The sequence below is a fragment of the Buceros rhinoceros genome, unplaced genomic scaffold, assembly GCF_000710305.1.
Source record: "Buceros rhinoceros silvestris isolate BGI_N320 unplaced genomic scaffold, ASM71030v1 scaffold1217, whole genome shotgun sequence".
Lineage (NCBI taxonomy): Eukaryota > Metazoa > Chordata > Aves > Bucerotiformes > Bucerotidae > Buceros > Buceros rhinoceros.
In genome coordinates this window covers 16,234-38,241 of record NW_010421343.1, presented here as the reverse complement: position 1 = coordinate 38,241, position 22,008 = coordinate 16,234, and the positions used below count along the sequence as shown (strand labels likewise).

The 22,008-nt window shown below is 38.8% G+C and overlaps 1 protein-coding gene across 1 annotated transcript in view; it reads left to right on the top strand.

Moving 5' to 3' along the window:
* Nucleotides 1–1,276: 1,276 nt before the first annotated feature.
* LOC104496468 (glutamate carboxypeptidase 2-like) overlaps nucleotides 1,277–22,008 on the top strand; it is a gene marked incomplete at its 5' end in the record, with an annotated part of 25,470 nt that continues 4,738 nt past the window's right edge. The window contains 13 exons of the mRNA XM_010139593.1: nucleotides 1,277–1,385; nucleotides 3,857–4,043; nucleotides 4,808–4,909; nucleotides 9,466–9,591; nucleotides 10,644–10,830; nucleotides 12,160–12,253; nucleotides 14,433–14,531; nucleotides 15,680–15,765; nucleotides 16,752–16,871; nucleotides 18,261–18,343; nucleotides 18,609–18,672; nucleotides 19,212–19,279; nucleotides 21,225–21,316. Of these exons, the coding sequence (XP_010137895.1) occupies nucleotides 1,277–1,385; nucleotides 3,857–4,043; nucleotides 4,808–4,909; nucleotides 9,466–9,591; nucleotides 10,644–10,830; nucleotides 12,160–12,253; nucleotides 14,433–14,531; nucleotides 15,680–15,765; nucleotides 16,752–16,871; nucleotides 18,261–18,343; nucleotides 18,609–18,672; nucleotides 19,212–19,279; nucleotides 21,225–21,316 (1,417 nt within the window). The remainder of the gene's footprint in view (nucleotides 1,386–3,856; nucleotides 4,044–4,807; nucleotides 4,910–9,465; nucleotides 9,592–10,643; nucleotides 10,831–12,159; nucleotides 12,254–14,432; nucleotides 14,532–15,679; nucleotides 15,766–16,751; nucleotides 16,872–18,260; nucleotides 18,344–18,608; nucleotides 18,673–19,211; nucleotides 19,280–21,224; nucleotides 21,317–22,008) is intronic.

Sequence of the window (22,008 nt, the reverse complement as noted above, 5' to 3'; positions counted from 1 at the left end):
AGGAGCGGGCGGGTTTCCTGCCCCCGGGGCTTTGTGCGAGGGGTGCCGGAGGGGAGCCCGTGCTCGGCCGGCCGACACCTCCCTCCCTTCACACCAGGCAGGTGCAGTCACCGACCCCTCCTGGCATTCCCAGCACCTCCGCTGGAGAAAGGGCCTTTGCCTTTTAAAATTGTTTTTCGATTTCCTTTTAAATAAAGTAGTTACGCCGTGGGCAAGAGAAGAGGCGCTGGGTGTGTGAGGAGGGGGCAGAAGACCGGCCCCTCGACCCTGCTGCGTTAAACCTGTCCCAGGCCAAACCGGAGGAGATGAACTCGGGGACGGGGGAGCGCTGACGGAGCGGTGGAATAGGCTTTAATTTAATGCCCCACCTCCCCCTCGGCCCAAGCAGGCGGGCCTGCGGGTTGCTGCCATGAGAGACTTCCCCTCCCTGCCTCTTCTTTGCTTCACAGTTCGATCAGGATCAGTTTGGGGGAGGAAGGAAAACAATTTTTTTTAAAAATGCCTTTATTTTGAAATGCCTTTTGGTATGCACTTGGGTTTCATGCCACTGGGAAGCCCTGACTGAATTCCACTCTCATGTGGAAAGAGCCTTTCTCTGTGCCAGTGACCAGTGCCTCGCCGGTGCCAGCTTGTGGCCCGCTCTCTTCACCCCACCGGTTCTCTCATTTGCACTACCCAAGTACCTGCTGATTCATTTGCACCAAACACGTCCAGTTCCTGACTTGAAAATAAACGCAGATGTCAGAAACTCTTTCTAGCCAGGTGTTCCTCTCCTCACTTACCCTGATAATGCTTGCACAGTGAGGGAAGGATGCCAGGACCAGAGCCAGCCAGTCCAGAGAGTGAGAAAGGAGTTACCAGACATCTGTTCCTTACAAAGGGTGTCTGTTTCTGTGCATTTCTGTAAAGCTGCTGCCTGATCACTGAGGTGACTGATAGCACTGATGTGACTGACAGCATGATGTTCTGGTGCTAAAGGAAGATAGATAAGGCTCCTTAGCATCTACAGTAGAATAACTGTGATGAATAAATATAACATAGCTTTTTATTCCATTCAATATCTACCTAGGTAAGTAAGTTCCCTTACTGCGTGTGGGGGTGACTGCTACTGCCATCGCTGCGCAGCCTGCATTGGGTGTTGGCTGCTTGTGTGTGCTGAGATAAACAGTTGTAAAACAGACAATGAGGATGTTGTGGTGATACCAAAGAGAAATGGTGCGTGTCATGGGAATATTGCTGTGGTATATTCACTGTTGTATTTTGGTGTGTTGTACAGGCTGGTTTGCAAACCCTGCAGACAAGAAGACATTTGCAAGTCCTCATGAGGACATGAAGATGGCGTTTATGGCTGAAATGAAAGCTGAAAACATCAAGCAGTTTCTTTAGTAAGCAATGTGTAGACAATCAGTCCAAAAAAGGGGGGAAAAACTGGAAATCAAGCAGGAACCAGCCCAAGGATTCCACGAGACAGAGGGTTTATCTAATGTATCCCCATGTGCTGTGATTGACAAAACAGTCCATCTCATCTCTGCTTATTCGTTTTTGGATTGGAAACAGTTGAGGAGTTGTCAATAATCTCAGTATTAAGTATTAAAAAGTAATTAAAAATTGTCCAAGCATTTGGTGGGTGCTTGTACAATGATACAGAGAATCAGCCGTTCTCTTTATGTGTCCTTTCTGACTCTACAACGTTTGTCTTACCTTCATTTTTATGGAAAAATCACTCATTTCAAATTAGGCTGTATGAATGAACCAAATAAATAGAGAATAAATGGAAAATAGTGGAGTACAGCAGTGTTAAAGAGAAGATCATACCAGTGTTTGAGGCTTTAGTTCTTCCTACAGCTTAGGCTTTAATACCTCTTTGCTACTTTCCCTTCACACTTTGTCATGCTGAGACCAAATGCACGCTTGTACTCACTTTCATGAAGCAAGAGATGTTTCCAAGCTTCCTCCCTCTGCGCAGTGAATTGATGGAACAGACATGGTAGATCCCAGCTAGTCACCAGATGGCACATTAGACTGTTCATGATAAATTAGTCTTGAAGTTTTGGGGTCTTTTTTAAGACCATAGTTTTTCCCCAACAATGTTTTCATTCCACCTACCCTTTAAATATACTTTGTTTCTTTTTATTAAATCCTAAAAGCAAAGCTGCTAAGATTTGTTCCTGACAAATCAAACAGTGGAAGATAAGTATATAGATTTAAAAAAAATCTATTATGTTTTAATTGCTGTAATTAATTTCTTAATTTCTGTAACTTAGAAGCTTTAACTACAAGAAAGCTGATGTACTATTATTCGTTTAATTTAGGGATCTTGTAAACAGATTATTTTTCTCTTAGGAGTGCAGGTTTTTTTAAAAATATGTATTTATTCCAGTCAGTAATAGACCAGAAGTCACAGCTTATTGACACAAATTTGGAGTTGCCCTAAATTCCCAGCCTGATTACATAGCACAAAGTTGTAACTTGCTACAAACCTGAATTACTAAAAGAGACATTTAAGGATTATAAGTTTGTGGCAATCCCACTGATTGCATTTTAAGTGCACTTGCACAAATTGTTGCAAATAGATTAGCTGGAAAGTACATTCTCTTCACTACATAACAGTCATGTGCTGGACTTCATAAACATTAAAAACTGAGGACTTAAGAGTTTTTACAGTCTTAACAGGTGTTTTGGCTCCTACAAAGGCAAGTGTTGTTAAACAGCTCTGTAAAAGGACTGTTTTCTGCCCTCTAAACTCCTGTCTCTATGCCAGCAGGAAACTTTGTACCTCATTTACTGTCACACAGCCAGTTCTGTGGTGAAATATGGCAGATGCTCAGTCACTGCTCAGAACTACCAGTACAGGCAGTCAACAAATGAGAAGAGGAAATGAAGAAAATCATGATATTCAGTTAAATGGAAATATAATGCAGGAGAATGTTATTGCATAAGTCAAATTTTAATGAAAACATGAAACTTGAACTTCTCTAACTCTTAAAACTGCTGTTGGCTCTAACAATACCGCCTAACTGTGGTCTTCATTCAGTATGTCATCCAAAAAATGGTAATGTCACTGTAACAGGACTTTCAGTACATTGTTGCTACTAGATGTTGATATTATCAGAGGAACATGCTTTTAACTAGCAGCATTCACTTTGGGTTTGTCTAGTTTGAAGGAGGCTTTCTATAGATGCCTGGGGAGGGGACATGGAGAGGGAGGTGCTAATCTGTTCTCCCTGGTACTCAGTGATAGGACGCATGGGAATGGGTCAAAGCTGCACCAGGGGAGGTTCAGACTGGACATTAGGGAGCATTTCTTTACCAAGAGGGTGGGCACACACTGGAACAGGCTTCCTAGAGAGGTGGTTGATGCCCCGAGCCTGTCAGTGTTCAAGGGTATTGGACAATGCCAGCTAAATTATATGCTTTAATTTTTGGTCAGCCTGAATTGGTCAGGCAGTTGGACTAGATGATCATTGCAGGTTCGGTTCTATTCTATTCTATTCTATTCTATTCTATTCTATTCTATTCTATTCTATTCTATTCTATTCTAATGTATGTAGGTCTTTCAAAGTGCTTTGTTTCATGATGTTGCTCTCACTCAAACTCAAGAATCGAAATTTTTCCCAACCTTACACCCCTTTCTTATCAAAGATCCAGTTTCCTTCAGTAACACCAGCTGGTGCAACACATGCTTCAGTTAGTGTCGTATCAGACAGACAAAAGCATAGATGCAGAGGAGTCTGGGTCCTTCTTTAGCCTGGGTACATCTGGTCATCTCTAGGGTGTTTATCTCCAGGCAGGCTAAGAGTAGTTCTAACTATGAGCTGAAGTTCCTCATCCTGACTCATTGTCTCTTTTTCTCTAGCAATTTTACACAGCTTCCTCACCTAGCAGGAACAAAGGAGAATCTGCACCTGGCACAGCAAGTCCAAGCTGAGTGGAAGGGGTTTGGTTTGGATTCTGTTCAGCTGGTTCATTATGATGTCTTGCTGTCTTACCCTGATGACACTAAGCCCAACTACATCTCAATAATTGATGAGCATGGAAATGAGGTACAGAAAACACCAGTTTTCACAACTGGGGAACAAAATCACCTTCATGCAACTGGGAAGCCTGGAAGGGAAGCTATCCTCTGTTCTGTTAATGGTGTTGTGCCTGATCTAGAGCACACAGAAATCAGGGTTTCCAGTTTGCTTTTATATCTTGCATCTTTGTTTCATAATGTATGTGCTAGGAATACTAATGATTACCCTGCTTCATATTTGGATTAAAGGAGAATTATGTAAGAGAATTGCTTTATGCAATTCAATTGTTTTGAAATTATTCTGCTACTTAGAAAGAGGAAAGCAACCTCAGTCAGCATCATTATTTGCATTGATTCATTATACAGTATTAGTGATGGAGCTAAATTCAGTTTCTTGAAGATTAGGGCTTAGGCCTCAAGATGTGCTATCGCATGTAACATCAGTTCATTACAGAGCATGTAGAAACTCCAGGGATGAGCAGAATGCAAGCGTTTTTTACCATTGTGATCTAACCTGCTCTTACCTGCTCTACTGAGACCACCTTAAGGGACCCTGTGATTATTCAAGCAGGATTCTCTGTGAAGAGTGGAGATGGGATTTGCAAGATCACACATTGAAGCTGGATATTGAAAAGAATGCCCAGTTCTTGCTAGTGTTTTGGCCATTCTCGGTTTAGAGTTCTGAAGCTAGGGTCATTTAAACTGCAAATGTATGTGAAATGTGCCAGAATAGACAGTACTTCTTTTCCATATTTCCTGGTTTACTTTTTTTATTTTCTTCTTTCCTACTAGATTTTCAACACATCTTTATCTGAGCCTCCTCCTCCAGGATATGAGGCTGTTAGAGATGTGGTGCCACCCTACAGTGCATTTTCAGCCCAAGGAATACCTGAGGTAAGGTAGAGAACAATAAAAAAAGTAGAAATAGAAATGAAACAGAAATAAAGCAGGAACAGAAGTTAAAGTGGAGACAGAAGTAGAAATAATATAAATAGAAAAGATGGAATACCATAGTGGAGCATAGCATAGCATAGCACAGAGCAGCATAGAGCAGTACAGAATAATGTGAAATTCCTGGGTCTTAGGCTTCAGTTCAAAACTTGACATATCACCAGTAGGAAAGATGTCCTAACTCTCATGTTCCTGGGATTTTTGCAATGGAGTAATGTTCAAACTGAGCAGTCATAAATATGGGTTTATTTTTTTCTCTAATTTGATTTTATTTTTACTTTTCCTTAAAAATATAGTAATAAACCTTTAATGCTATCAGCTGTTATAAGCTTCTCCAAATATTTCTGTGACTATGCACCATTGTTTCCCATCTTGGGCAACAAATGAGATTTACTTTTATGTAGCCAGATGAACAATCTAATTTTCAAAGTGCTGCTTGCCCAAGGCTCACATGGACAGGTATAACTGCACAGTGTACAGCATGCTTGAAAATGGCTTTTGCTAGCATTTCTAGCTGGTGTGAAAGTGTTGCTGTGATATCAGCTTAACGCTAATCCTTTCTATCTTGTTGTACAGATGGTACTAGCTGACATTCTTTCTTCTCTAATGCTGGCCTGTGAAACAGGAGTTTCCTATCCTATGATCATTAGTGGTTTCAATTGGTGTTTCGTAAGATAGGCATTTTTTTGTTGTTGTTCTCAGTATCTTTCCTGTCTATACACAAAGTAATTCAGTTTGACAGGGCCCTCTGGAGATCATCTGGTCCAGCATCTGCTTTAAAGTTGGGTCTGACCTTGAAACCTGCTAATAAGGGTTTTACTCACACAGTCCAGTATTAGAGTCATGTGCTTTCTGAAGTTTGTTGATAAGCTGTGCAAGTCCAGAAAACAAAAGGTACCCTCTATTCATTCACCTTAGATACTCAAGGGAAGCTGGAGAACCAGGCAGATAGTCTGTACTGTAGGATATGAGAGCTTTGAGTGTTTCAAGAATTGCAGTGGGAATTCTGGAACATAATATAAGGTAAAATTCATGGGTTCTGACTTTGTATCGTAACATAATATCCCCAAAGAAAGACAGAGTAATCTCACTGCTTTATTTGGTTTGTGGAGAGCCACAGTAAGTGATGGGATATGGGTAATAATAAAAACAAGTTTAAGATGTTGCAGCCTCCTTCTTTAGAAAATTATTTTAATTAAATACAAGAACTTTGTTTCTGAAAAAAAATATACCTAAAAGATGGCTTATCTTTTCAAAATATGCTTGTGTTCACCTTATTACATAATACTTTGACAAAAGCTCCAGGTACCTACCTGACTCTGTTACCATTCTCCAGTGAGCAGCTGTCTGCACCTGGACTGCAAACAGCTCAGAAGGGAGCATGTATATGTAGCTCAGCAGTGGATTCAGGGCTCTTCTGAGTCCTTCCAGGCCTGTTTATGTATTATATGTTAAAAACTATTCATTAAAAACCAGAACTAAGCCGTGGAGAAAGGTACTTGGAACTGGCCAAGTGCAATCATCAGTAATAGGTTCTCTTTCTGCTCATTAATTTTGTGAACAATTCCCGCATAAAGCTCCAAGTTCGATGAAGGGGAAGGCTGTGAAGTACCAGCAGCCCAGGCTAACTGTAGTCTCACGAGTAGGCCACCTTCCTGGAAAGAGGGAGAAATGGTCAAAGTTCTTCATACTGAGAGAGAGGCCAAGAACACATCTCACACATTTTCTGGGTGAGTGCTGTAATCAAGGAGTTGTGGAAATCACTTCAGTGCTACTGTCACTATTGCTTTTTCCTGCAGCTGCTTTTTAAAAACAAGCTGTGGTGACTGTGTTATGAAGGTTAAATACTATCAGTGGGATAGTAGCGGCTTGCCTCTAGAGATTTAGAGGAAGTTCCCACTCATTTCAGGTAGATGGAAGATGGACTATATCCTAGTCTGTCATACAGATTGTCATATGGATTGTGATGTATTTTATCTAAATCCCAATAAACAGTCAGATGAAAAAAGTTACGTTTTGAACAGAAATTTTTCTTAACAGAAATATTTATCAGAAAGCAGACAAAATGGCAAAGTCTCATTCTGTCAGATAGTACTAGTAGTTTGGAACATTAGCATCATAAATTATGGCAACATTCTGGTCCTCACTACATTTATAAGTGCCTACAAAAGTACTTCCATCTGGTTATTGATGGTCACAAGTAAGAGGGGTGCTTGAGATCTCTAACTCATCATCATCATCATGGCTTGGCTTCGCGGACGAAGATTTGGGAAGGGCTTTTCCCACGCTTACTGCAAGCGCGCTGATGGCTGAAAAGGCCAATACAGGATAGACAAGACCGGTTGCAAAAAGCACAGCGGAAGGTCTCCTTGGGTGGTACAGTCGAGAAGAGTCTGGACAAGACATTTTATGGGTCCACACTACATTCTCAAAGCTTGTATTTTGTAATAGTTCTATAAACATGAGGAATTTTATCACATTACTAGGAAATTCTGATACAAAACTGTCACAATGCTCTGATGAGAAATAGATTACATCAATGTAGTTTTTACTCCTGGTAATGAAAGCTACAGCTGAGAAATTTTCAGAGGTGCTAAAAGAATTTAATTAATGAAACCAGATTTACTACATAATATTTCAAATATTGCCAGAATCTTCAAATAAGTACCTTTAATGTAGTTTCAGAAATCTAGAGATTGATTAAATATGAATTCTTGTGCAACATGAGGAAAAACTCTGTGAATACTGATTATATACTTTATATCAGATATAGTTATGAAAGGTCCTTCTAAAGATCAGAACTGTTCTTTATGTGACGGCATCTACTTAATCAAAGACATTACTTTAAAAAGCCTTGTAAAGTGTGAACAAGTTTTCTCCATAAAATGTTACTCTCATGTTAACTTTTTTTGCACTTGTAGAACAAGGGCCTTGCATGCGAGAATGCTGCAGGTTGCTCTTAATTATTATAATTATAGCTCTGCAATTATGTAAGCCAAACTATTGAGATCGACATTTTTGTGTTTAATATAAAAAACACAATAGCCTACAAATGTGGCTATTCTCTACAAGATATTTTAAACAAATTATGTTAAAATGAAGGGCCAAATTCTTCTTTTGCTTAATATAAATAGACTGGAGCAACTGTCTTGACTTTGATAGAGTTACATTTGGTTTTACTCAGAGGGAAAACTACTCCATAACTTCAGAAATGCCTTCCCCAAAATAATCCTGTGTTTATGAATTATTCTCTGAACAGAGAGAAACAGAATCTTAGTAGGTGTGAAACTGCCTTCTTTAAATACGGTTCCCTTTATTTCATGATTTTATCCTGAGTTCATTTTGCTTAATTTAAGGAGAAATTGCAACTTGAGCAGATTACTGATGAAACCAGTACAGTAAAAATCATTGTACCACAGTCTTATCAGGACATGCTGTATGTTATATGAGACCACCTGAATGTCTAGTCAGAAAGTTTTATCAGCTTATACCTTTTTGAAATTAAATTGAAGATTTTTCTGGAGGTGTCTGGTAATATGGAGAAATGCACGAAGGAAGTTTCCTGTCATAATTTTAGTTGTCTGAAATTGTAGGCATCTTTCCTAAACCAGTCTTTGAGGTATAATCAATGGAAGAGATATCCAGAGGACAATCTATTCCTTCCTAAAATAGGTGTTTAAAACAGCTTGGGGGTGAATTCTCCTGGAAAGGGTGACTTCTAGGAGAATTTCCCAGCTCTTCACTGCCTATGGATCACACTACTGGATGTTCTTAGACAATTCATGCAACTTCTAGGTAGCTGACATTAAGGCAGATGAATTACGCACCAAGTGTTGAATAACATGGTTGAAACACAATCACGAAGAACACTTTATTCATGTGCAAGGTGCATTTATTTTGACAGCCATAGAATCATAGAATAGTTTAGGTTGGAAGGGACTTTTCAAGGTCATCTAGTCCAACCCCCTTGCAGTGAGCAAGGATATCTTCAACTAGATCAGGTTGCCCAGAGCCCCGTCCAACCTGACCTTGAATGTTTCCAGGGATGGGCCATCTACCACCTGTTGCTTCCGCTGTACTGAGTAAGAATCAAGGCCTGAGAATTTCATGTGATATTGGCATCATTCAGTCTACTGCGTAAAATACAATTGATATTTACTGCGGTGTCTGAGTTGAAAACAACTCCAGCTGTTCATGACTGACTTCAGCTTAAACAGACAATGAGGAGAAGTAAATGCTGTACTCCAAGCACTTACTCTGATTCAGAAGTCATATCTTAACATTCTCCATTGTGGACAAAGTCTGGCAGCTTTGGGTGGCAGGAGTCTAGATTCATTAGAAGTCATTTGCCTACCTGACTGTCTCATGATCAAAGAATAATTCATATTCAGGGCAGACCCAGAGCTCATTGCTCCCAGCTTATTCTCTTACTAGATCACATCCTACTTTTGACATGCTCTTTGACATTCTTGTTTCAAATTCTTCCTCTTTCTATTCAGGGTGAGTTAGTATATGTGAATTATGGCCGCACTGAGGACTTCTTTAAGCTGGAACGTGAAATGGGAATTAACTGTACAGGAAAGATTGTTATTGCCAGATATGGGAAGATCTTCAGAGGCAATAAGGTAACGCCTCCATATAAAAACGTTGCCTGTGCTGTCCTTCAGTTGATTTCAAGAGACTGAAACACTTACCTGAAGTGTTCTGGAGATTTTAGCGTAACTGAGTTTTCATAGAACATGATTCTTTAGTAGAAGATAAAAATGTATACTTGTATATTATAAAATGTATATTTGATATGTATATAATACATCTGTAAGATGAAAGAAAAAAGTTGCAAAATGTTACATATTTTTATATTCATTTGCATACTGCAAATTGGTCCAAAATATTACTGATCTTTGGGTAATACACTCTAACTCTGAACTAGACTGTTCTTCCCCATTGGTTCAGCTGTGCTTTGAGATGCCTTTATTGTGTTTCTTTAGAAAGGTTTCTGTACACCTGTCAGAGTCTATAACTATATGGAGTTTATTTTAAATTCTCTGTTTGTTTATTCAATGTCCGTATCATATAAATATTTTAAATTACAGATTTCTGCAGATTTCCATGGCCTGACAGGAAGGTACATAATCATGTGCATATTTCAGGCATACAATCTAGTTATTTCCTCAGGGGGTGTAATAAGCCTAAGATACATACTTTTTGGAGTTAGCCTTATTCACAGCCAAAGATAGTTTCAAGTGCTCCAGTAATAATCTTCCTGTGTAGTCTGAACCTGAGATACATTCAGGAGATAAGGGTGCATCAATGTGATACAGTTTTTTCCACCCATGTTGTGTGCGTTTCAGTAATCCATTGATCGTGTTGATCTAGATGACAGAATACAAACTCAGCTTGTCTAGTAATACTGTGAAGGATGTTTTCCATGTCACTGCAGTTATCTCCTAACTAAAATTCAAAGCAAGAGCATAAGTCTTACTTTCATATGGAACCTGGTATCTGCATATATATTTTCAGGAAATTTGATGAGACAGTTATGGACCCTTTACTTAACTCAAGCACTGTAAAAGGCCCTGAGGAGTAATTACTGTAAATTATAATACTTTCTTTTGAGCCTTGAACTCTGGTGTCAAGCTTTAAAGGACTGGATAGGGACTGGAGATGTGCTTTGCAGGTGAAGAATGCTGAATTGGCAGGTGCCAAGGGAGTTATTCTGTACTCCGACCCTGCTGACTACTGCGCCCCGGGAGCAGATCCCTACCCAAATGGCTGGAACCTTCCAGGTGGAGGAGCCCAGCGTGGAAATGTCTTAAACCTGAATGGGGCAGGGGATCCTCTCACACCAGGTTATCCTGCAAAAGGTGAGTGACACGTGTTCTGAGGGTCTTGTTTCGGGAAAGGGGAAGGAAGTTAATGGGCATGTTACTTCCCTTGGAACAAAATACACTTTTTCTTGGTCTTTCTGTTGCTCAAAAGAGGCAGCTTTGGGCTTCACATTAGTAGACCACTTCTGTAAATGATGCATGAGAATAAGTGAGGAGGTGTTAAGGGAGCCACACAGCGCAGTTCTGGGCTGCTTAACTTCGCAAACATCCCTAAGTTAGTCCAGAGATCATGACACAAGTATTTGAAAGCCCTTGCTGGCAATGCTGAGATCTTTCGTGCTGGGACTCAGGTCACCTGGGTGCAGCTGAGGCACTTGAGATGACTATTCCTCACTGGTTCATCACCTAATGCTTACACAATTGCTTATTTGAGCTCTGCCTAAGCTGCCTCATTTAGCACCAAACCCAGATAATTTTGACCACAATGCATTAGAACCATTCATGCCAACATATCCAAAGGAGGTGGTCACCTCAAGATCAGTCCCTAAGTGATGGGGAAAGTTGCCTCCAGCCAGCACTACTTGAGCTGGAAGAGAATACATGTTCACAATAGCGGTGTGGCAGAAGCAGACCATGAGGAAGGTTTCTGCTTCCTCATGACAGAGTCAGTGCTCTCATAGATGAATCTCCTCTCTGCTTCCCTCAATGCAGGTCCCAATGTTGTGTTAAGGAGGAAACTTTTCCACACATGTTTGCTGGCTCGCAAACATCAAATTTTGTCTACATTGTGGAAATTCAGATTCTTATTTATAAAAATACCAGGATTTGTATTTGAGCTTTGGCAGAACAAAAACTAAATTTTGTTTTGTCCGCAAAACCAGCAAAACGTAATATTCAGTAGCCCAGTATATAAGATTTTATCTGCATCTTTTATCAACTGGAAAAAATTTTTTAGTTCTTGGCTAAATGTTCCAATATCAGATGGAATATCACTATGTTCCGATATCACTATGGGCTTCCTCTGTGCTCTTACTCTTTACCTGTGGCTTAGTCTGAAGTTCTTGCCCATGGAGAGAAATATTTCTATGTAAAGACATTTCAACAACAACAAAAAAAATTAACAAATAATTTTAAATTTTCCAGCCAGCTCTAAATGTATGAGTACAAACACTGTGGGAGAAACTTTGTGTCTCTCTGAAAACACGTTGAATAAAGCATAAAGAATGAAACCACTGAAGAAATGACAACCTGACTTCAAGGAAAGTGAAATTATTATCCCTGGCTCCAGTGTTAGGACTGTGCTGTGAACTGTGCGAATTTCTTCTGAGAGTTGTAAATATGAAAATATCTGTCTTTTGCTTTCAGAATACACCTACCGATTAGACAAAGCCAGTGGTGTAGGTCTCCCAAAAATTCCAATTCATCCCATTGGCTATCATGATGCTGAATCATTACTGCGGTGAGTGAGTGGGAGATGTGAGGAGTTTTAAGCAGACTGGTTTTTGAAGGTTATGACAGTATTTGAAAAGAAAGAGAAAAGACTTTTGCACTGGGCTTCTCCTGTAGGTGTTGAAAAAGTCTGTCCTTAGGTTCCTGGTAGGAGGTAAACATGTTATCCCTCACTGCATACCAGATATGTGCTGAGTGATCTGGAAAGGATCATTTTTAATATATCATGATCAGTCAAGTATACTGGAGTTATAAAGTGCCTGTCACTTTGAATAAAGGCCAAAATTTTTGAGAATGCCATAATACCTGTCTTGTGAAAAAGACCACAAATGAAGTAATTTATTTGTCCAAGGAAGTGCTTGCCATGCGTGTTTGATGGGACAGGGTCTGTACTGTCCTCTCTGAAATGAAGGCATGTTCTTTCTCTCATCGGGTGTATTATGTTGCATAAACAGGAAATTATGCTAGTGAACTAATATGAGGAAACTCTGGAGTATTATAGAGGGTTTAACAGACATCAATGTGTAAGTAATTGTGCTTACGAAACATGCAAGAGGCCTGAAGACAGGCTACCAGCTTGTCAGAGAACAGCATTAAAATTCATAATAATTTTAACAAACCAAATAATTTCCCTGAAAAAAATAAGATGTGATTGAGTTGGCAAGAGTATCATGCTCTGAAAAACATAGTAGTAATCAACCATATCAACTGTAGAGATACAGTGCAAGAAATGCTGGGATTGGCAACAGTACTATGGTTAAGTGTTTAGAGAAATAAGTGAACATAATCTTGGGTGTGTGTTTGTATAGGAATTTTACATCTAAATCACAGTAGCAATCACTCTGCCCTGATGCCTCTGAGTCAAAAAAAAAAAAGTCAAAAAAATCTGAGTAAAAAAAAATTTCTGTTTTGGTTCTTTATGCAGGTTTCCTCTGAAGTGTTGAAGTTATTTGTTTTCACATGAGGCAGAATTTTACAGTCTGGTGGTTTTGCATGATGGTGATGTTCATTAACACTGTTCTAGTGTTTTTCCTATTTCCTCTCAAACTTTTATGGACTAATATGTCTCCAAATTGTCTTGTCTTGAAAACTTCATGGTCATCACTGTAATGAGGATAACTGCTCATAATGATAAAGGTATAGGTTAAAAAACCTCTTTTTTTCCACCACCAACTAGTAGTGGTAGGTCAGAATAATTTGTATAAATACAATGTAGCTAGATATTTCTCTCTACAAGTTGTAATAATTCTAGAATTTTCTTTTAATAATTATCAGTGAAATCAAAATCCTCTCAAAGTACTGGGTCCTTTTTGTTTTCATTTTTGTCTTGAGAAGTCGTATCTTCTAGTTTTCCCTGCTATTGTATTTTTATATAAAAAATAATCTGAGGACTTGAAAACAAGCTGAAGTGTTCTGTGAAATACAGCTTGACTGAAGTATGTATTTACAGTAAAGGACGTGTTTTTATTTGCATTAAATATATTTTGCCTAATAAGAACCGCAACATCCAGCATAATTTTAAACATATTTTAATGTTTCTCACAAGTTCATATCAAAAATATAAATCTGTTCAAATAGGTGGATAAGTATGGGTGATTACGAGCCACAGAATTGTTGAGTTTCCATTTGTATTAACTGAGAAAAAACATCTCACCTTTGACGATGGAACAAGAAAAGGTGACTTGGACTGCTGATTTTTTCCTCCAATTTTAGGTATCTTTGAAACACATCAAGTCTGTCTATACTACCAAATTAAACAAAGTCCAGGGGCAGGCACTGGAAGACAACTGCCTATGCTGTTAGATGGTTAGAATGGTCCAAGTTACTCTCTTCTAATTCAAATGCAAATGCAGTCCAAGGCAGTAGAAAGTTCCAGGGATCATTTACAAGAGACAGTTTGCAGGCAAAACCTTTGGAGGACAATACTGTTTTCCAGGATAGCTGTAGGCCATTCCAAGCTGATCTCAATGCCCAAGACTATTCCACTGTGTTAATTTACTAGTATTAATATAGCTATATAGACAGGTGGTTCTCCTGTGGAAGTTTGTAGTATAAATTGTCTAAGACCAAGATCAGCACTGTGATCTGTATGTGCATGGGACTAACAAAGAGTGGTTTCTGGTTCCTCATTTTTGTTTGGTGCTATTGGAAGATGCCTATAACTAATAATGATTTTTTTTTCGTAATAGTAATATGGGAGGACATGCACCACCGCATAGTAGCTGGAAAGGAAATCTGAATGTATCTTACAACGTTGGTCCTGGTTTTATAGCAAATTATTCTACAAGGTCAGTTTTGTTTCGTAAGGAAAATGTGCTTGGCATCAGAGAAAAAGAGATAGAGCAATAGAATTTGAGCAGACATAGAGTAGTTTGGATTATTTCCATCATTTCTTTGATTATGATCATTTCCTCGGCTGAAATGCACTTAGTGCAAAGCTTCGGTAGTTTTATATCTTGGTTGGATGGATGTGGCTGAATTGCTTTAGTTTCCAGCTAATCTTGAACGAGTTTCATTTGTAAAGTGTCCAGCCTTTGTCAAATTATTTGATGAGACTGATTTTTGAAAACTGAATTTGTCTGTTGTCTATTTTAAATTTATGTGGGTACAGCTTCTATTGCTTTATATAAAAGAGTATTTATGGAATCACAGAACCATCTGGTTGGAAGAGACCTCTAAGATCATCGAGTCCAACTGTACACCCTGCACTGCTAGTCAAGTTTTCCAGAAAAAAAGCTTTAACTACAATGTCATTTGTATTGCTTCAGATGATTGTTTTTAACCTGATTTAGAGATTACAGTTTAGGACTGAAGTACAGATGTTTCAATATCAGCTGAGCTCTTGTTCATATGAACCATTTGACCTTTTCCCTATGTCTTAGTCATGCCACGTGAAAAATTATTTCTGAAAAACATACAGACAATGCTTGAGGCTGAGTTGATGCACTGCAGCTGTATTGTAGATTAACAAAGTCTCTTGATGCAACTCCCATTGTCTGATTTTCTGCTGCCTGAGGTGCCATATCAGTATTGACTGTCCTGGATTCAGTTCTGATTTGCACCAACCTCTAAATAAGTAGAACTGTGTACCTTTTTAATATTAGATGGTTTTAATTTTTCTTTCACATTTCCAAATTTAAAAACTAGCTGCTAGCAAAAAATATTTGAAATTCTGAGACTGTTATCCAATTAAATCTTACTCACATCAATAACAGTATGTAGCTTTCAAGAGCTAAATACTGTTCTCAATTGTTCAAATACAAACTCAGAAAAAACTACACTGAAATATTTTCAGATTTATTTTGGTTTAATGGAGGGTAAATTTGGCCAGTATACTTTGCTTACAGTTTGTACTGTGTACTTTTGAAAGCTGTCAAGGTGTTTTGTTGTCTAATCTGGTGGATATTCTCTTTGGATTTTCTTCCCAATGCACTAGAATGGTGAAAATGCACATTCATAGCAACAATGAAATAAGAAGGATTTACAATGTGATCGGTACCATCAGAGGCTCAGTGGAACCAGGTGAAGTCATTTTTCTTGTGTAATGCAAGTGTGCAGTGACCTGTACATGCACTTCGTAGCTACAAGGGGGAAATGAGGAATATAGTTTTCTCTGAAATATTGCACTATGTGACCTTTTGTGTTGAAATATTTATTGCACCAGCTTTCATATTGTGTGTGTCAGGGTGTGTCAGCGCTTTCACTGTAAACGCTGATTTTCAAGAGGGAGTCATAACCAAGACAGAAATGTTTGTCTTCAGGCAAGTAACTTTGCAATTGAAAGAATAGTCTTTAGTGGATATTCCCTACTAACACAGGAATGGATTTTGCATTCCATCTGCAGACATCATATCCACCACTACTGACTTCTTTGTCTTACAGTCTCATGTAACAAGTGTGATCTTACACCCTAATAAAACAGATATATAGACATCCCTGGGATGATGATAACATTTGGCTTGTAACTGCAGCTCTTCCCTGTGGCCTGAAACACAACTGTTAACTTGTTAACTATACTATATTAGCACAGAGATCTAATATGACTTTGATCTTATTTATCAGATCTCTGTCATGGTTTGGACAACCCTTTTTATGATTGACTATGTATATGTTCAGAGAAACACTGCATTCAGCACACCTTAATGGTGTGAGTTGGCGTGCTGCACAAGTGGATCGGCTTTACCATGAAACTCACTATTGGGAAATGTGGGAAGATGCTTCTATCTGTAGAGGAAAGCTGCAGTATGTCTAATAATAGAAATAACATTATGGAATGTAAGAGTTTTTTTAAGACTTATGGGATCAAGTTACTGAATTTGACATTTTCAGCACTGGCTAAAAATGCCTTTGGAGGTTTAAAATGTCCCTTGCCTGCTATCATGTACTTTACAAACTATTAAGCTTTGTTAAGTGATATCTACATGGAAGATTAGAAATTGCTTCCAGTTAACATCTCTATGGCAGGAAAGGTGTTTTTCTAAGTAAATCTCCATAATTAATTTCTTCAGACAGATATGTAATCCTGGGAGGCCACCGCGACTCTTGGGTGTTTGGTGGCATTGATCCTCAGAGCGGGGCAGCTGTGGTTCATGAGATTGTGAGGAGCTTCGGAAAACTGAAAAGAAAAGGTAATATACTGGAAGAATAATGTATACCAAAATCACTGCTCTCAGCAGTGACCATTGATTTCTCTGGGATTTAAGCGTATGCTGAAAATTAAACACGTGTGTCTCACTGATCTCTTGAATAAGTGCATTCATTGCTCTGCAGCTGGTAACTAGTTCCAGTTACAGCCTTCGTATATGTGAGGTGCTTCTACTCAATAGAAAGTACTCCTGAAGGAAAACAAAACACAAACTGGAGGATACTGAAATAAAGACAACATTTAGGTACAAGTGAGTATCTGAGAGTATTTGAGGAGTCACAGAATTTGAGGCTGGTCGCTGGTCCTATAAAATTAATACAATGGTGGACGGATCAAGGCTTCACCAGGGCAACATTGAGAGTCTTCTCAGCACTTGACTGTAGTTTGGAGACAGACCCAAGAATAAATAAAACATGTCTGTGTAATGCAGAAAATGAGCTGTACAAACATAGTAGGAGGTAATGGTTAAAATTGCCTCATGCCTAGTTATGTTAGAATAGGACAAATGTCAATTGCACCAAGTTTCTGCTGCTGTCACAACAAATGCTATCTCCCTATCTGACATCCCGTGGAAAGAAGCTCTGACATAACTCAAAGCTAGAGAAGTTTTTTTTGCCTACTCATTTCACTTAAAACTCATTGACATTTAGTTTTCTTTCCAACCCCTCCCAGTTATTTGATATCAAGGGAAACTGTCTTTGGAATGCAAGCTGAAAAAAAAAAAAGCAGGTAAAAAAGTGAGCAAAAGATGAAAAAGTTTCAGTAACCTTAAAGCAAGCTTTGGGCAGAGATACAGAGGCAGAGCAGTAGACCCTGTTCCATTTGGCCTGGGTTTAAATTGGATGCAAAACTTCAAGTGAAAGATCTTCGTTTGAAGGTGATCTCTCAAAGTTACAGGGAATTCCTTAGGTTTTGAAGTCTGGCGTTTGGGAGAAAGGCCAAAGAAATTCAGCAATAAATGTGAAAACACCCCAAAATCATTTCTGTCAAAGTAGACGCTGATATACAATGTGTACTAAATTGGACAGAGCAAAACAGAGTAGAGAAGCTTTCTTTCCAGGATTTGCGCACAAGCAGACTATTTTTTCTTGTTCAGAGTTTTAAACTGCAGAAAAATTTCTTGCAACTAAAACTGAGAGAAAAAAGTAATACATAATTTGGCACAATATTGAAGTAGAAGTGAGATTGCTACAAAATTAGCAAACCCTTTTTAGATTAGGTTAGTGAAGAAGTTGGTGCTAAAGTTCCTTAAAAACATCTCTTTCCCCACAGATCAGGATAAAGATGAAACCCCCCCAAAAGACAATTTTTTCCACACTTGTTACCATGTAAGATGCAGTCTTTATACCATTTTCATGGTCTTTTATTGCAGGATGGAGGCCAAGGAGAACAGTGATGTTTGCAAGCTGGGATGCAGAGGAATTTGGCTTGTTAGGATCAACAGAGTGGGCTGAGGTAAACCAGCAGTGTTCAAAAAGAAATTTGCACAGTGGCAGATCTTTGAGAAATAGGTACTAGAAAGCAACAGTTCCCCTCCTCCTCCTCTCCCTCCCCACTCCTCCCTCCATCTTAAGTTTCCTTTAGAACTACCCCGAATATATGGCTCCTTGCAGTGTGTAATGTCTTTCCTTGAAATAGCTGTTACTTCCTTGGGTGGAAAAATAGTTCTGAGGAAAATAAAAAGTTCATCAGCATTTTCTTCCTCTTTTCTTTCTCATAGGAAAATGCCAAAGTATTGCAAGCACGGGGAGTGGCTTATATCAATGCAGATTCCTCCATCGAAGGTGCATAGTTTTGACTTGTCTTTTAATGAACAGTGATGGTATGTACAGATGACTGCGAGGCATTGCGGCTTGGAGATCCACGAAAGCTTCAATGTGATAATTCTGTTTCATTTGTTCAGGAGTAGATTCAGGGAGAACTGTGACCCAGAATTGTAAAGTATCCTTCAGATACTCCTGTTCAGGGAAGAAGTCCATTAGAGTGGCTGCATGATTTGGGAAGTCATGGGGAGGGACAGGAGTTGTACCCCTGTCAGCAGTTCTGTGGCGACTCTTTGGAGTCAGCTTCTCCTCTTGTAACATGGTTAATAAACATAGGGACAAGAAATGCTCTTAAAGGTTTCTTCAAAAGCTGGGCTGTAGTTCATCCTAACCAATACAATTACGCTGCCAAGATCACAGAACTCTTCTACAGGGAGAATCAGCTTGATCCTTGCAGAAGGGGTAGCTTTCCAGTCCCTTTCTTACTAATGAATATTGGCATGAGATTTCAAGTGAGTAGAACTTGCTGCTTCAAATAACTATTTTTTCCCATTTTTCAGGAAACTACACCCTACGAGTGGATTGCACACCACTGATGCACAGACTGGTGTACAGTCTGACTAAAGAGGTAGTATTGCTTGGAATTTTTAGCCAGCATGTTCAATTCTCACTTACTACATTGGACTTTGTGTATAAAATGTGGCGTCAGATGTTTTCTTCTTTTCTGACTGCAGAACCCCTTTTCAGTCAGTAGCTAAGTAACTGGAGCTTTTTCTTGTGAGTGGCAAAGGGATTTCAAGTTTATACCTTTAAATTATTGGCTATTCAGGATTAGATTTTTCCACTCCTCCTGTGAAAGTATTCCTTCTTGAACAAAAGAGTTAAAAAATGCCGTGAGCCAGAGAACTGACATCAGCACAGACCTGGCTGCCCAGTCCAGATACTAGGGTGCCCATGGTAGGGGGAAACTCTGCCTCTCTTTAGGCAGGGGAAGAAATTAGACTTGCTAATCCTTGTTTTTAGGATGATGTGACAGGTTTGGTCAATGTGTACACCGTCAGTATACCCTGTTAGATATTTATTGGCTGTGTTCAAGATGCTTTCACACACATTTGTGTGGCAATCAAAGTTAAAATGTAGAGACCTTTCTCTGGAAATAGCCTCACCATCTTAGATGTAAGATATTCCTTGCTTTAAGAGTGGGTCTTAGAGACTGGTACTAAGGGCTTTTTATTTCTGGGCTTTTTTCTGTTCTTCTGTATTAAAACATGAACATTTAATGAGTCTTCTCTCTGTGTTGTACATACTTATATATAATGAACATTCAAATACTGTATATAGCCTATGATTCTACTGTATCTGTCTAAATCTGCTGTATATATTCAGTCATCTGTCTTTTCCAGGGATGGTAATTTGTTATCTCTTGGAAGCTGGCATTAGATTGGTACAAAAGCAAAAGAATCATTGTAATTCAGTATAATTCCTTTCTTGCCATTGAAAGACAACAAATAAAATTGAACTCTGTTAAAATTAGGTGCCCAGATAAAGGTATTTCTGTCCTGAACTACCGAAGAACCAAGCATCTGCAGTTCCCATGGTAACCAATGCTAACTGCAGGTGTCCAGAATGGTCAGAAAATCAGGTCAGAAAAGTCTCAGTTTGGACACCAAGAGCCATCATTAAAATGTTGACCTAAATACCAGTAAACACAACTAAGTAACCCGTCCTCAAGCTGGGAAGCAGCAACAAAGGCAGATGAATGCCTGTAACTACAGCTTGTTGGTAGCTGAGGTCTGAGGGGAATGCTGATCAGGAAGCAGGTCCTGTTAACGCTGTTCTATGAGCAATTAGCTTCACGACCTAAACCCCAAATACATTAGTTTTATTTTGATTCCTACTGTGGAGTAATTCTTAGATAGTAGAGCAAGATATTAATAAAAGAAAAGATATTAATAATCTTTAATAGAACCTCAGCAGCCCACAATAAAAAGGAAAGATTAGACAATACTCACAGTGTTTAACCTGCTCAGTAATCTGAAAAGTAGTCAGTGATAGGAAAGAACTTCAGGATGATCATTATCTGTATACCTCTGTATCAGCTAAGATGACATAAACACCAAGCACTGTACACTTTGGCCTTCTGAGATTACTGCTGCTTCAACCGAAAATATTTCTTGTGAGCTAAAACAAGGTAGAAACAGTTTTGAATTAAACCAAGATGAAATCGAAATTTTCTGGCAAAGTCAAACAAAAAGTTTTGATTTTGTGTTGAATATTTAAATGGCTGAAAATCTTATAAATAAATATGAGAATGTAAATATTAACTTGAAATGTTTTGCTTTCCCTGTGTTTTTTTCTGTCTAAAATTACCTATTTTTAACATACAAACTCTTCCTGTGGAAAATGCTATACTTTTCTGTTAAAGTGGAAACACAGAAATGTTGAGGAATTTAAGACTGACTTACTCATTGCCCTAAGCCATAAGATTTATGTGATGACAGGTTGTAGATTTGTCACTTGGTAACATTTAAAATTGGAACCCTTTATCTTTTTTTACAATATACTTTTTGTAGATACCAAGTCCTGATGATGGATTTGAAGGAAAATCTCTTTATGAGAGCTGGTATAAAAAAAACCCATCAAGCGAACACAAAGAGGTCCCCAGGTCAGTGGCAAAAGAAAATAAATGATATATCAAAATTTATTATAACTTGTAGAATGTGGGTTTTAAAGAAATATCCACTTGAAAAACTGAGCACCTGAAAGAAATGGTGTGATTCTCAAAGGTATAAATTCCAGATTTTATTGATTGCAGCTGATACTGTACAAGAGTTTTGTGAACTGCCTTTGTAGCATGAACAGCAGGCTTTATATATGAAAAGTAAAGTGTTTGTGTAGTATGTAGTGATTTAGACAAATAAGGGCATCATGCACAAGCCAGCAATGGGCACACAAGATGCTGTCACAGCAGCTTTCCCTTGCACTGGCTTTGTCTCCTGGAAGGCCTCTGAGCTTGGGTGGCTGGGGAGCACACCAGTCATGATTTTAGAACACTATCATTCAGTTTTACCAGGGTTTCTCTGTAGAATCTCAAAGACTGGTTCTATTCCTTGGAGACATGCTGGTAGTGTTGGGATTTCTCTAACTTGAGAGCTTGGCACAGTGGAAGTTCAGCAAGAGGGAGGTCATTGGGTCTTCTCAATGATTGAAGACAGTGAGTCAAATTCTCTTGAGAGCTGGATTTCTCTGACTCTGAGAATGATGACACTGCTCCTCCTAGAATTCAGTTAATGAGGTGCATGTAATGTAGGGGTCTCCGGCAATTCATGGTATATTAATAGAGCATACTAGGGAAAG